This window comes from Hipposideros armiger, unplaced genomic scaffold (assembly GCF_001890085.2).
Source record: "Hipposideros armiger isolate ML-2016 unplaced genomic scaffold, ASM189008v1 scaffold_361, whole genome shotgun sequence".
Lineage (NCBI taxonomy): Eukaryota > Metazoa > Chordata > Mammalia > Chiroptera > Hipposideridae > Hipposideros > Hipposideros armiger.
In genome coordinates, this window is record NW_017731711.1 from 53,119 (window position 1) to 67,397 (window position 14,279).

At 37.6% G+C, this 14,279-nt stretch overlaps 1 protein-coding gene across 1 annotated transcript; it reads right to left on the reverse strand.

The window, feature by feature from the left end:
- Positions 1-257: 257 nt before the first annotated feature.
- Positions 258-12,738, reverse strand: GBP5 (guanylate binding protein 5). Its single transcript, XM_019661774.1, has 11 exons — positions 12,617-12,738; positions 10,021-10,229; positions 9,378-9,505; positions 7,647-7,756; positions 7,183-7,379; positions 6,579-6,821; positions 5,224-5,504; positions 4,243-4,455; positions 3,398-3,500; positions 2,932-3,113; positions 258-1,487 (listed from the first exon to the last, which is right to left on the reverse strand). Exons 2-11 carry the CDS (start codon positions 10,208-10,210, stop codon positions 1,374-1,376), a joined length of 1,761 nt encoding a protein of 586 aa, XP_019517319.1. The 5' UTR covers positions 10,211-10,229; positions 12,617-12,738; the 3' UTR covers positions 258-1,373.
- Positions 12,739-14,279: the final 1,541 nt, after the last annotated feature.

A 14,279-nucleotide genomic window follows, 5' to 3' on the forward strand; every position in this document is an offset into this window, starting at 1 on the left:
AAAAGTAAGATAATCTCCAGAGAACAGAGATTAAATTTTATCTTCTTTCTTCTGTAAATAAGTAAATCACATTTTCAGCAACTAAGAAAATTTAACTCCTATAATATAACCCAACTGGAAAATTCCTTATATAAATAAGCAAGCAATTTAAGGGAAACAAAATAGAGCTTGGTGTGATGTTTTTATAATTTTTAAAACCCATTTTATTGGAGATAAAACAAAAGAATAAAAAACAAAGATATGTAATAAAATGTGTTTTATTTTCAATCTTAAAGTAATTCTTAATCTCCTCAGGGACATTCAGAAGGCTTCCCTATCGACATTTAATTATTGGGGAAAATAAAAACAAAGTAGTGGAGTAATTTAAAAATTTGTTATGGTTAAAAATATGTACAAACATATAATTATACCACTTAGAGTTCTTAAGAAAAATCAATAGGCTTTCTTATATGATTGCAAAGAGTTGAGATCATTTAACTTCAGCCTTATACACAAACATAAAATTAAATGAGCCCCATCAGATATTTTGGCACATAATCTAGCATTCCTTATACTATTTATTTATAGACTAAAGGATTATAAAGACTACAGTACACAATTATTCAATCCAATATAAATTGCTTCATGATATAAAATATCCTATTTAAGTTATGCCCTTGGTGAGGGTAACAAAAAGAAAAAGGCTTCTTTAGCCCTTCAGCCTATGACACTATTTCCATGCTGGTAGTTCCTTCCATCTTCTGGAGCACCTCTATTTCATTATAGTGTTATTTATTTACAGTTTGGAATCTTTCTAAGCAAACAACCTACTGACCAAGGTCACACCACTGCCCATAAACTGAGCAGCCTTCACCCAGTTGAGAATCATACATTGTCTCCACTAAGAAGCTAGGTTACTTGTCTTTACATTGGTGACTGCCACTGATGGCAGCCAGCACATGACCACTTGGCAGGAGTGATGCCCACCTGAGCTCAAAACTTTGGATAAGTCCCACTAAGCCCATTGTGAATCACACCCCCTAGGTCACTTCCTAACCCCCTTTAGACAAATATGGAAAATTAGAGGGGTGGAATTGAGGTACATGAGAAAATTTCGCCTGAGCGAGCCAGCTCAATATCTCTACCAAATAAAGGCAGTGATCAAATGTCTCTTATTATATGATTCACAATCTTTTTAAGGACGTAATCATCATCTAAACTATCAAAGGGCACATTTTACCAATTATGAGCATCATAGCTTTATAACTAAATACAAAAGTTCAATATAATTATTATATAGCTTTTTAAATGATAATTGTCCCAAGTTCTATAGTTTCTTGTTCCTTTTGTCTTCAGTGAAAGTGAACACTAAAAGAAAGGTCTGATGTTTAGCATTAGAGTAAGACACATGGATCCTCTGGTGGGGCTGCATTCTTCTGCTTCTGGATCTCGTTCTGAAGTCTTCTCCTTTCAGCTTGGATTCTTTCCTCCTGCTTTGCAGCCTCTTCCTAAAGAGTGATAAATAAAACTATAGAGCTTAGCAAAAAGTAATGTCAAGATCACTGGGGTAGGGGGATAAACCCAAATCATTGACTTTCCTTACTTACTTTAAGACATCAGTAACCAAAGACAGTCCCTGGATTCTCCTTTCTACTCATGTCCATTTTTACCTCTCATTCTTGGTTTCCTACGTGAATAATTCTTCTCCCATAACCTTTTCTCTAGGTATAGAAACATCACCATCTCTCAATCTCTGAAATATTGGTATCTTAAGAATTACATCCTGTGGTCTATTTTCCCCTTCCTCCTTGGGCAATCTGAGTCACATCTTATCTTCAGTTTTCATTTATACAGAGAAATATCAGATCTAGTTCTACAAGGAGAGGCTGATACAACAACTGGGTGTCTAGGTGACATCCACAATCAGGTTAGGAGTCTGAGCCTTAGATCAGAGAATTTGTTTCAGGTCTCCACAGTTATGAGGCAGAAGTAGAATGAAAGAGGGAGGAACTCAAGAACCCCAGGTTAACCGTACCGCCCTTCAGCATAGGGCCGTAATCCCAAAACTGTCTTGGAGCAGTGTCTGGGAAATGAGGACCTACAGGCAGACTGGCCCCCTGGGGAGGGTTAGGGTGCCCCTCGTCTCATAGGGATGCTCACATAAGAATTTCACACTAGGTTTGCAAAAATAAAAGTATTACAAACCCCACTTATGGGGAAGGCAACTTTGATCATTTTCTGAGTGGTGTGATATTGTCATTTAGTTATCTCTTTGGAACCTAACTTTTCTAATCAGAAAAATCACAACATAATGCTTCTGACTCACAGTGAACAGATTAGATGGGAGAATGTATGTAAAGTAGTTTGTACAGTGCTTACTAAATAGGAACTACTGCTTATTGAGTGATGACAATGAAGGACTGGATGAAACAAACTCTGGCAGTTAAAGGCCTTCGGAACCAGTGACAATTAAGGCAGGGGCTGGGGGATAGACACAGTGATGTGAAATTAATTTAACAAGGTAATCTGTGACCAAAGGAAAAGATTGTTTATAGCAATTAACAAGATAACAAAAAAGACTAATTACCATGGGTTAGAAATGTGCTGGATTTTATTTAATAAATTATAGTGCTTATTCAGCGCTAAGCACCATTCTAAACACAAATATTGATTCATCTAATTATTAAAATAACCCTATAAACTAGGTATCATTACTATCTGCATTTTCCACAAGTGGAAACCAAGGCACCACAGGGGATAGATAACTTGCCCAAACCATATATTTTAGTAACATGTGGAGTTGAATTCTTACCCAAGATGTCTGGCCCCAGGGTCCTTGCCCTGAGCCATAATATTAGGCTGCCACGCCCTCTTTGTCACTGCTTCATCCTCTTATCAATACAGAGAGGGGGGATATGATTAAAATCCTGAAATGAAATCATGGATGACTACCTGGAGCCGACGTTCCAAGGCCCTCTGTTGCTGTGCCAGATAGTTTGCTCTGTTCACCTCCATTTGTCTCACTTGTTCCTGATGGAGTCTCTCCCTCTGCTCCATCCTTAGCCGGTTCTGCCTTTGAATGTTCTTCAACATTTGTGCTTTAGCTTTTGCAGCCTCTTCTTTCTTATGTGCTTCTGGGAAGAAAAAAATGAGAAACCTCTCTAGAATTAAAGTGCCCTTCCTTTTGCCTCCTGCTCTGATTTGATATATTATTGTTGCTACTTCATAGAGAAAATTCCTTAGGGTTATTTTCCCCTTATTGCCAACAGCATGCACCCTACTCAGTAGATGAAACCCGAGGAGCTAAAAATCATCCTTGCCATTCTTGCTCTAGTTTAATGATCCCAGGTGAACCACGCCAAATTAACTAAAAATGTGCAAAAATTTCTATTTTGCATCTCTCCCATTTTCTTCTCACCTTCCATCTCCTTTTCCCTCTGTGTGAGAGCCACGTCTGTCTGTCGAATGGCATCACTCACAGACTCCTTGGACTGTAAATATTTTTGCAGAGCTTCTTCAGCCTAGGGACCCCAAACACATGCAGTTAGAAGTAGGAAATGGTGATTAGGGATGTTGTAAACCTTTTTACTTCTTTTGTTCTTAGCATCTTCTCCCTGGAAGTGCTCAGCCTGCACTTAGTGGAACTGTCAATCAAGTCTCTTCTGTCACAGGGTTGGGCAAAATCTCTGGCCTGGCCAATCAGAGCACCCATGGTCACTTGATACAAAGGATGTAGGTAGAGGTGAGAAAATACTCAATTTGGGTGGGATTTTGGGAAAAATGCTCTCTCTTCCCTGAGACTTAGGGCAAGTGATCTAATTAAACATGGAGCTGTTGGTGTCATTTTTGCTGTCATGTGGGGTGAGCTTGCCTGAGAATGCAGGAAATAGTGAGGAAAATAGAACAGAAAACTAAGTGGGGGTTGGAAGGAAAAAAGGAAGTAGGGAATTGATGGCATTGTTTAACCTGAACTTAGCTATAGTTGCAACTAAATTGAAATGTTTCATGTAAGCCAATGAATTACATTTTTTTTAAATCTTAAGTTAGTTTCAATTATTAGAATTCTGTCCTATGTAACCAAAACAAGTCCCTTTGTTGCAATGGCTGTTGATGGTTGCAATAAAAGTCTGGTAATTATAGTGATAGTTCGATTTAATTCCACAGCTATCTTTAGAGTATAAATACTTTCTTCCTATCCCCACTGGAGTTTGAAAGAAGCCTCCCCAACAATTTCCTGACATTAATACATAAAGCCAGGGATACCTGTATTCCTTTCCTGGCCTCCTGATAGTATTTTGCCTTCAGCTCTTCTACCTTCTGAATGAAGAGACGATGCCCTCCTGGCTTTGAATAAATCCCCTGCTTCACATCTTCTTCTAGACGACCAAAAATATCCTGAAGTAAAGCTGAGCAAAGATATGATGATGTCTCCAAGTTCTGTTTGCAAAGGTCATCCTGTTTTGCTTTTAGCAGGGTCTTCAAAGGGACAAAGGCCCAAGGAAAAGGTGTTAGCAACACTCCAGAATTTGTAGAAATAATTCTTGAAAAGCATCTGTATATTTTTTCTAGAAGCTAAAGGACTACAAGCATCCTTCCTACCAGACCTAGAAAAGTTCCAAGGATTGATAACTGTAGAAAAGTGACTTTAGTTTTATATTTGAAATCTCCCAAAACCCCTTTCTCTTGCTATTTCTGTTTTAGGTGTGATCTTCAGACTAAGATCTCTAACTTCATGCCCTAATTTTAAATGCAAGCTACTCTCTTACAACCATTCTTGGTGTCAGTATTATACTGGACCTGGGACTCCCAATAAGGAGGTGAAATGGAATCATTGGCAAGAATGATATGAGCGTATGCTATTAAACCTGGAGACATAATCTTTTGGTAAATCCTTTTGGCGATTCTGTACACTTGGTTAATATTAATGGAAAGTTAATTAATACTTTATGGATAAACATTTTGAGGAATTAATTTTTTAAAAATTAGTCTATGGGTATAACATAGTAAGATGGGTTGTGTTTGAGAGTTTCAGACTCTAGAGGACCCAGATTAGTTACACGTTTATTTATTTGTTTGTTTGTTTGGTTGTTTATTTTCAGAATAACAGTGATATCTTGGTCACACAAGTGATAATCATTATTTTCCAGTCTAGTAAAAATTACTTTTCTGAATTAAGTCCCTATTTTGCCTCTTTGTCTTTTATAGCCCATAAGCTCATGAACTAGAACAATAACAATTAATTACCCCCAATTCCTTCTGAAACTTTTGGTCCACATCCTTGAAAGAATTCTTCATGAAGACTTCGATGGCTTCTCTCTTACTGGCCCTGTGCAGGTCTAGAAGCTCCTGGAGGGTGTCAGTGGGCAGCTGCAGCTTCTGGCGCATCTGCTGGTCATAGTGGGCAATGGCCTTTTTCACGGCGGCTGAGTTCTTGGTCTGGGCCAAGGCCAGGACTGAGTTCTCCACGCAGGGCAGACCTCCGCTGCTGATGGCATTGACATAGGTCAGCACGAGTTTCTTTAGCTCTTCACGGGGGAAAGAGATGCTTGTATAATTTACAAAGAAACAGAACATGCTCTAAACTGGGTAATTCTGAGAATGTTAATTTAACAATGCATTGCCTGAGCCTTTTCAGTATTCTGCATAGTTACTGTTCCAGTGGCCCAAGTAAGTTTTTTCAGGAAATTGTGTGACCAAGAAGCCAGATCTTTCTTTCTTTTGAAAAAGAAAGTGTACCAAGGGGGGCAACCCAAGATCTATCTGATCATCCCCATTTCATCCTGTTCCCACTGAGAAATGAGGACATGGTTATATAAAGTTATGCGTATTCAGTTGATTAGAACCCTACAGGCCTTTTGCCTCTTTACTCTTTCCTTGCTTTCCCTCTTCCACAGGTTTCCATTCCCTTCAGAATTCCCCTTTCTCTTCCACTTCCGTATGTAAAGCTGGTATGCATGTTAGCTGAAAAAGCTCAAAGTAAGCCAATTCATTAGACCAGGTTGGCTTTACTCTTTGTTGGAGCATCCCTGTTCCTCTTCCTTGTCCTTTGCATACTTTGGTTTGCACTTACCTTCCTCTAAAGTGTAGCAATAATTTATAGAGTTCTGAGATGTAGAGTCTTTAGGAAAAACTGTACCAAGGTGTCTGCTTAGATTTCCTTTAGGGTTCTAAACAACTTGGGCCTCTGTTTAATGTTTGTATCAAGCAAAGTCCATTTCTACAGAGAACGTATACGTCTTTCTCATCTTGTGCCTATCAAAGGCTATGACACATAATAAATATCGACCATGTTGGTGGAACAAATGCTGCCAACGCATGTGGGTTAGTCTAGTCCAGTAGTACACCACAAATGAGTAGAACTTCTTTTACTTGACTTTTCTTCAGATTATATTCCTATTTTATCCTACATTAAAGGAATTACTGAGAAATCACTAGAAATGTTTTTGGTATCCACTGGAACTTAAAAAAACGTGACTCATATAATTTGCTTGGTAGTAATTGACTATGCATTTTCAACATTGACAGTGGAAAAAGAAACTTATAACAGTGCCCCCATTCTTTATGTTGAATTGAAGGAAAATCCTAAAAGGGGTACTCACTAGGTCCATTGACCTTGATGCCTCCTGAAAGAGTTTTAGTCTTGGAATAGTGAAAGATGTAGTGACAGAAATCTGCTACTTGTTGCACAAAATCAGGATCCAGATCATCATTATGCAGTGACTCAAGCTGGGTAAGCTTCTTCCGGTGAGTGGGTGAGTCAAAAATAAAGCATTTCTTTACTGGAAAGAATTTCTGTATACAAAGACGAGGCAAATTGAAATTTTGAAGACTTTGATCAGTGCCTGAGGAAAGAAAAATAAAGTTTATTTAGCATAGAATTAGCATTCATTTTAATGTATTTCCCATGAATAAATTTGTCTTCCATCTGTTGTTATTTCAGTCCATCTCCACAAACCCTAAACAAAAACTTAAAAGGTCACCAATTAGGGAAAGGAAAGAAGAAAAATAATTTGCTCCATGAACAGGGAGTAATACAATGTAATATTGAATCTATTAGTTCATTTTAAATTAATAGTATTAATTATTTACTTGGTAGCTTAGCCATGTCAGTAAAAATAAGAAACTATAAATGTAATCACCTACATACAAGAAATAACTTCTTGTATTAATTTTCTCTCTTTCCAAAACTGCAGTCCCTGTTACCTCGCTTCGGCCTCAGTGAAGTCTCCAGGTAGTCATCTGCTGTGATGAGTTTCCCATCTGCCTCTAGGGATAAGTAGAAATCTCTCAAAGTCCACACTAAGCCTGGACAGCAGCTCACAATGTCAGCTTCATTTTCAACCCTGTCAAGATCAGGTGAGGATACTGTCCTGAGCAGATTTGACAGTTCTGTTACATAACTGAGGTACAATTAAGGAAAACTGGCGAAAATAGAAATGCATCTAAGCCCATATTAAATTCTATGCCTCCCTATAACTTTATGTTCTCTTTAGGTTGTAACCAATTACTCATTTCATCAGTAAATATAAGAACTCTTTTTCTTGTACTTTTAATATTTATCTCCTGGTTTTAATTTTTGTATTTGATTCACAAGGACTCATAAACACAGATGATGATTAGAGACATTCTCTCTGGCTTTGATGCCATCCTGGACCACAAAAGGATACTACAATAGGTCGATGGCCCTCTGGTCAATTTTATTCATGGTATTGTATACAAAGGTACTACTCAGTAGTATCGCCAGTGCAAAGATCTGGGTATCGTTGTTGTTGTCACCCTAGAAGCCAGAACAAATACAAGTCATGTGTCATGACATTCCCAGACGAACAACCATTAAAAATAAACCCCTGACCTACAATGCTAAATAAGATGAACAAAAATGATTATTAGAAACATAAATTTGAATAGGTCTGTCATTAGCATTGATAATTCTATATGGAACCGTACACTGTTAACTCACCAGTCCTTCTTATAACTAGTTAGGTATTTGCAAAGTTAGTGGAGTAACCAGAGTATTCAAAATCAAGATTTTCAATTGTGTAAAACAAAGTTGGCCTATATACACAATGCATGTACCTATTTGATTGAGTAGTTATACACAGGGCAGTTTACATCACTCAAACAATCTAGTACTCAGAACAATGCTGTGAGATAGATTTATAATTACTATCTCCATGTTACAGATGAGGGAACTGAAGCACAAATTGAGGCTGACTCTTTTGAATTTGTGGCAAATCAAAACTAAAACTAAGAAACAAGAGAAGTGCAAGGGAAAGATCTGGTTGCGTGCTAGAGCCAGTTCCCACCAGCCCACAGGAGCTGATTGTGTACATCTATTCCAAACCCTGAGTTTAGTGACTTCACTTTGGGAACTTGGAATCAGCTATGATGGGAGCATTTTGAAAATTGGTAAGTGCTACAAATCAAGGCTTTTCCCCCTCAGTGTGCTGGTTGTTAAACACTTATCAGCACAGAGGTGAAAAAAGTTCATGTTTCTACTGTATAAATTTATCATCCATCTTATTTATTTTTTTTTAAGATTTTTTTTTTAATTGGGGAATTGGGGGGATGGGAACAGTGCTGGGGAATTGGGGGACGGGGAACAGACAAGTTGCTGTCGTTTTTGTTCTTCAATCTAGTTGTGGAGGATGTTGCTTCACTGGCCCAAGTTGGCACCATCATTGCGCTCTTCTCTGGCAAGGCAGATCAGTCACCGGCTTCTGGACGGCCGCTCACTGCGGCTGCTGGCCGCTCACGCTGGCTGCTGGCTACACACAGTAGCCCATGGCAATCCACTGCCACAGGGACTGCAGTCCACGCCGTCGCCGGCGACTCATGGCAGGCCAGCTCCAGGTTGAGCTGTTGTTCAGCATCTTAGCTGTAGAGGGCAGTGTCACTGGCCCTCATATGTGGGATCCAAACCGGGGCCCTCTGGCATCCCAAGCGAGTTCTTAACCATCGCGCCACTCGGCCGGCCCTATCATCCATCTTATTGATGGATAAGACCAAAGAGAAAACAAAAGCTCTGGGAAGACTTACTCTTGCTTGTGAAAGTCAGAGAGCTACAAGTGCCAGAGCCCCGATTTAAGCTCAAGTTCCTTTGGCCCAGAGCCCAGTACTAGTCACTGTTCTCCACAAGATCAGACTTGCAGCAGTGAGTTTATTTGCCCATCTTTCTGCATTTCAGTTAACTGCCTAGCTCCACACCAGTGTAGTCTCTAATCATGGGTTTGGCTTATAAATATATTTTTCTCACTTCAGTTTTCTAAACTTTGAGAATTAAACATAGAAAGAGGGAGAAAAGATATACTTAGTAGAGTGGAAGTACAAAAAAACAACTCTGTGTAAAGAATGTTCAGAGGTGAGAAGTCAATCAAAAAGAAATCCTTGTTCCTTACCTTTTCTACATCCCCCAGGCCCTCAGTGTCAAGCAGAACGAGGGTGCGGTTTGGCTTCTCAGGATGAGGCACACACCACATCCAGATTCCCTTGGTGTGAGACTGCACCGTGGATCCAATAGAGAAGCCTGCAGAGGGAGTGGAGAGTTTGTAATAGAGCAGAGGATCCAGAAATTGGTGACATTCTTGACTATTGAACAGGGTTTAAGGAAAGCAAGATGAAGAGATGGAAGAAAGTATAACCAGTATTGACCTGAACTACAATAAAGAAATGGGAAAATAAGAATATCAAGTACCATAGGTTGAAAATTTGATGTTTTTTTTTTCCAAAAAATGTTATACTACTAAAATTTTAATAGTTTATAATTACATATATAGGCGTTATTTAATTGATGTCTTACTCCTTATGATTAGAAACTATTTTTTGCAAGGAGACACTAAGTAAAAAAAAAAAAGAGGTGATATGTCTGGAAAAGTTCCTCTGTCCTTTATCTCCCAGAAGATAACTAGCCAGCTGTGGGCTAAACATTACAGTCCAATACTCCTCCCCATCTCTCACTTTCTGTCCTCACATCACCATACTCAATGCCGGGAGTGTGGGTGGACAGAAAGGACTCAGCAGAGTTTTGCTGGTTCCACTCACCCTTGCTCTTCCCAGCCAGCTTGTTCATCAGGTAGGATTTGCCTGTGCGGTAGAGACCCACAATAGCCACCACAACAAGAGGCTGCTTAATGGCAGACAGGCTCTTCAAAGCTCCTGGATTAACCACCAGTTTCCCTTTAGTGTTCTCAATGAGGCACATTGGGCCTGGCATGTGGATCTCGGAGGCCATGTCCAGGGTGTGACCTTGTCTGCAAGGGAAGACATGAGATGGACTAGAATTTCCAGTCTTTAAGCAGAGAAAGTAATTTTGCTTCCTGACATACTACTCCCCAGCATGGCCTAAGTTTCTGAAGAAATTATTAAAAATATGAAAAAGACAACAAAGCAGGTCATAGGAAAATAAGTTCTAGGCCCCTCAAAGGTCTGCTATAGGCTATGCCGCTGTTTCTTAAATATTTGGTGGGCATATGGAAAACCATATGCTGAAACTAACTACTTCTAGTTTGAATCTGATTCTTCTCCATTGGGTTTTTGGCTTGCTTATGTTTTTTAGGTTTTGCCTCCCTGAATACCCAGATTGAATCTCCATGACCACTATTTGTTATATTACACTTCTTGTTTTTACTTCATATCAACTTGCTTTTCTCTAATTTATGACTATGTTCAGTCAAAAGTTTTATACTGGCAGGTCATTTGGTAGCATTATTGAACAAATCATAGTTGTTTACTTTAAAAGAATGTTTTATATAGCTATTGCTGTGTCTTTTTCACTCAAAACTTTAAAGCATGATCATTTGATGAATTAAAAAGTGAGTGAAAATACTTTCTTAAATAATACTTAATCATTTATTTTGTAACTTCTGGGCATCAATTCCTGTAACCTGAGAATCCCTGATAAAACATCTTTAAGCTATTTGAGATTTAAGCAAATGCTTGCTTTTTTCCTTATCATTAAGAACAATTTTTCTGTTTTAAAAGTGATTGTTTGCTACAGAAACTAAAAATCCACCATTTGCTTGACTTTTTCTTTCACTGAAATCTTACTTACAATAAACAGGTCTGGATTTCCTTACTAGCTGACTGTAAAAACTGCTTTTTAAAAATCATGAAGACCCATTTTCCATCCTTCTGTTATGAGAGTCTTGGTTCTTCTTACCAATGCAGTGCAAGCTGATTAATATGCAAGCAGGGTCTGTTAGGTATGCATTCTCAGGGAAGAGATCAGGCCTAGCCTGAGGTGGGGGAAAGGAGGAGGAGGTGGGGGGAGAGGGGAGGAATCAAGTGTAAAAAAGGAAAATGAGAAGAAATATAAAAGAAAAGGCTCAGAAATGCTAGCGATGAGGTTTCTAGAAGAAAGTATCTTTATTTTCAGCCATACAGTTCTAGTTGGGTTTTGTGTTATTTTTGTTATTATAGTTTGCTTTTGCTATCATTTGTGTTGTTTTTAGATTAAGTTTGGAGGAAGAGGAAAATTATCAAAAAGACAAATGGGAATCAAAGAAGGAGATGCATGAAAGGTGTGCTGTGATAAGATATTCAAAGGAGGGAGTTCCACGGAGTTAACAAAATTTCTAGGTAGTATTGAGAGATCAAGTTGGTCAACTGTTGAATTAAGTGATAGTAATAGTAGAGGCAATAGAGTAGTAGAAACAGAATCCAACATAAAAGACCTTAAGGAATGCTGGGTGCCAAGAAATCAAAACGAATTAATTCATGCTATTTCCAAAGGAATATATCCACCTCCAAAGGACAAAACTCTGACTAAAAATATATAGCTGTTTTCATGAAAGTTCTTTTTTATTCACTTTAGTTTCAACTTTTGTTTTTGTCCTTGACGATGTAAGCAAACTATTTATATTGCATCTCTTTCATCACTCTTTTCTCACGAAAATAAAATATATGAAATGTTCAGGCTGAAATTTAAACTAAGTCAGTTTTATCAAAGATAAAATTAACCTAGTGACTATTATGATCCCGATAGATCATAAGTCGGCAAAGGAAGAAAAACATAGTTAAGACATTTCAGACTCTCATGTTAGTCTCTACACATGCTTGTGTCACTTTGAGGGGTTAAAAAGTATAACTACCGCACTCTGTTGTACACCTGAAACTAATTAAAAAAATTTTTTAATTAAAAAATTACCATTGTTTAAAAAATAATAATATGCTTCAATGATGCAGTTTAGTAAAAAAGAACTGATGGTTGAATAACCAGCTGTTCTAATTTCCCCTATGTTTATTCTGTGGACTATATTAAAAGTATTAGTTTATGATAAAACAACTTGATCAGGTTTTTTCCTCTTTAATTTGCAAAACTCTCTCTGAGAAAGTAACATGGGAAGAATCATTGTGACTAATTCTTGCATGTAAGGCTATTTAAATTGTAATATAATTTTTTTTAAAAAGACATTTCAGACTCTCAGTTTAGTCTCTACACATGCTTGTGTCTAATTCAGCAGTGAGTACATGTAGCTGGCATTTAATTAATTCTGCTTCCTATCTGACAGCACCACAATTTAATTTCTAATGAAATCTGATATTCCATGTCGGGCTCAGCTGTGCCCTATCCTGGATAGAATGTTTTTAAAACATTCTGACCCTTAGAAACTTTCCTGCACCCTTGCCCCAGTCTTACCTTAACTATATCAATAGCAGATATCTTTTAGAGCTGGTAAGAGAGCTGCTTCGAAGAGAATGTTGTAAGCATTCTAACACTAGCCCTTAGTTTCATTATGTTGGTTCCTGATAAATTTCTTCCCCACCCAATCCTGGAGGTTTATTTTCTCTCTACTTCCCTCCCCTCAAACACAGAGGGCAGAGAATTCAAATACGAAATAGAAACCAAGGTTTGAAGGAATTCGAAACTTCACTACAGGAAACTGAAACCACAAGGCAAACTAATTTGCTAGGCAGTTTTAAAATACTTTCTTGAGTGTTGCCTCATGTGTGGGCTGGATGTATGTGGCCTGATTTCTCAGAAACTGCATAGTTAGTGGAGGAGAACTTTGAGATAGTTTTCTTTTTTCTTTTTTTTTTTTCCTGTTTTGCACTGCCCTCAGGTCTGTGAGAATCCATGAAAATCCCACAGTTACAGTGACTATAACTGCAAAGCATGTCTGAATATTGAGAATATATTTACCATTTTTGTTTCTTTTTAAGAAAGCAACCATCTTTGTGTTCAGCATTAGAGATTTTGATAGAATTTTCTCTGATAAAATTTGAGTTTAAATATGCACAGAATATATTCCTGGATAATGTCAATAAAAAAATTAACTTCCTAAATACAGAGGGTGCTAAAAAATGTATACACATTTTAAGAAAGAAAAAAAACTGTGTTAAAATTGTAATACTCTCTATATATTACTATCAAAAGATGAATGAATACAAGTCACGTTTGACTTCTGCAATTACAAAAGGTGCTCAAAGTGTTACCACCAGTGTAATTTTAATACAGTTTTTTCCTTTCTTAAAATGTGTATACATTTATTTGGTACCCTCTGTAGATAAAGCAAATGTTGCACAATTTTAAATAACTTAAAGAAAAGACAGTCTCTTCAATAAATGGTATTGAGAAAACTGGACAGATACATGCAAAAGAAAAAAAAACTAGAATATTTTCTTACACCATATACAAAAATAAATTCAAACTGGGTCAAACACTTAAATGTAACACCTGAAACCATAAAATGCCTAGGAGAAAACATAAGCAGTAAACTTTTTGACATTGGTCTTAGCAATATTATTTTGGATATGTCTCATCAGGCAAAGGCAACAAAAATAAACAAATAGAACTACATCAAATTAAAAAGTTTGTACACGGTAAAGGAAATCATTAGGAAAATTAAAGACAACCTACTGAATGGAAGATGATGATTGCAAATGATATATCCATAAGGGGTTAATATTAAACAAATTAAAGAAGTCATACAACTCAACATCAAAACATACAAAAATCTGATTAAAAATGGGCAAAGGACCTGAATAGACATTTATCCAAAGAGGACATACAGGTGGCCAACAGACACATGAAAAGATATTCAACATCACTAATCATCAAGGAAATGCAAATCAAAACCACAATGAGATATTACCTCACTCCTGTCAGAATGACTACTATAAAAAAGACAAATAACAAGAGCTGGCGAGGATGTGAAAAAAGGGAACCCTCATGTACTGTTAGTGGGATTGCAAATTGGTGCAGCCAGTATGGAAAACAGCTGGGGGGTTCCTCAAAAAATTAAGAATGGTACTACCTTGTGACCCAGCAACTCCGCTTCTGGTTGTTTATCCGAAAAAAA

Coding starts and splice junctions, on each gene's coding strand:
- GBP5 (XM_019661774.1), bottom strand. CDS start 10,210: ATGGCCTCCGAGATCCACATGCCAGGCCCAATGTGCCTCATTGAGAAC. Junction 4,456..5,223: donor AGTTTCAGAAGGAATTGGGG/GTAATTAATTGT, acceptor GTCCCTTTGAAG/ACCCTGCTAAAAGCAAAACA. Junction 3,501..4,242: donor AGGCCAGGAAAGGAATACAG/GTATCCCTGGCT, acceptor TGGGGTCCCTAG/GCTGAAGAAGCTCTGCAAAA.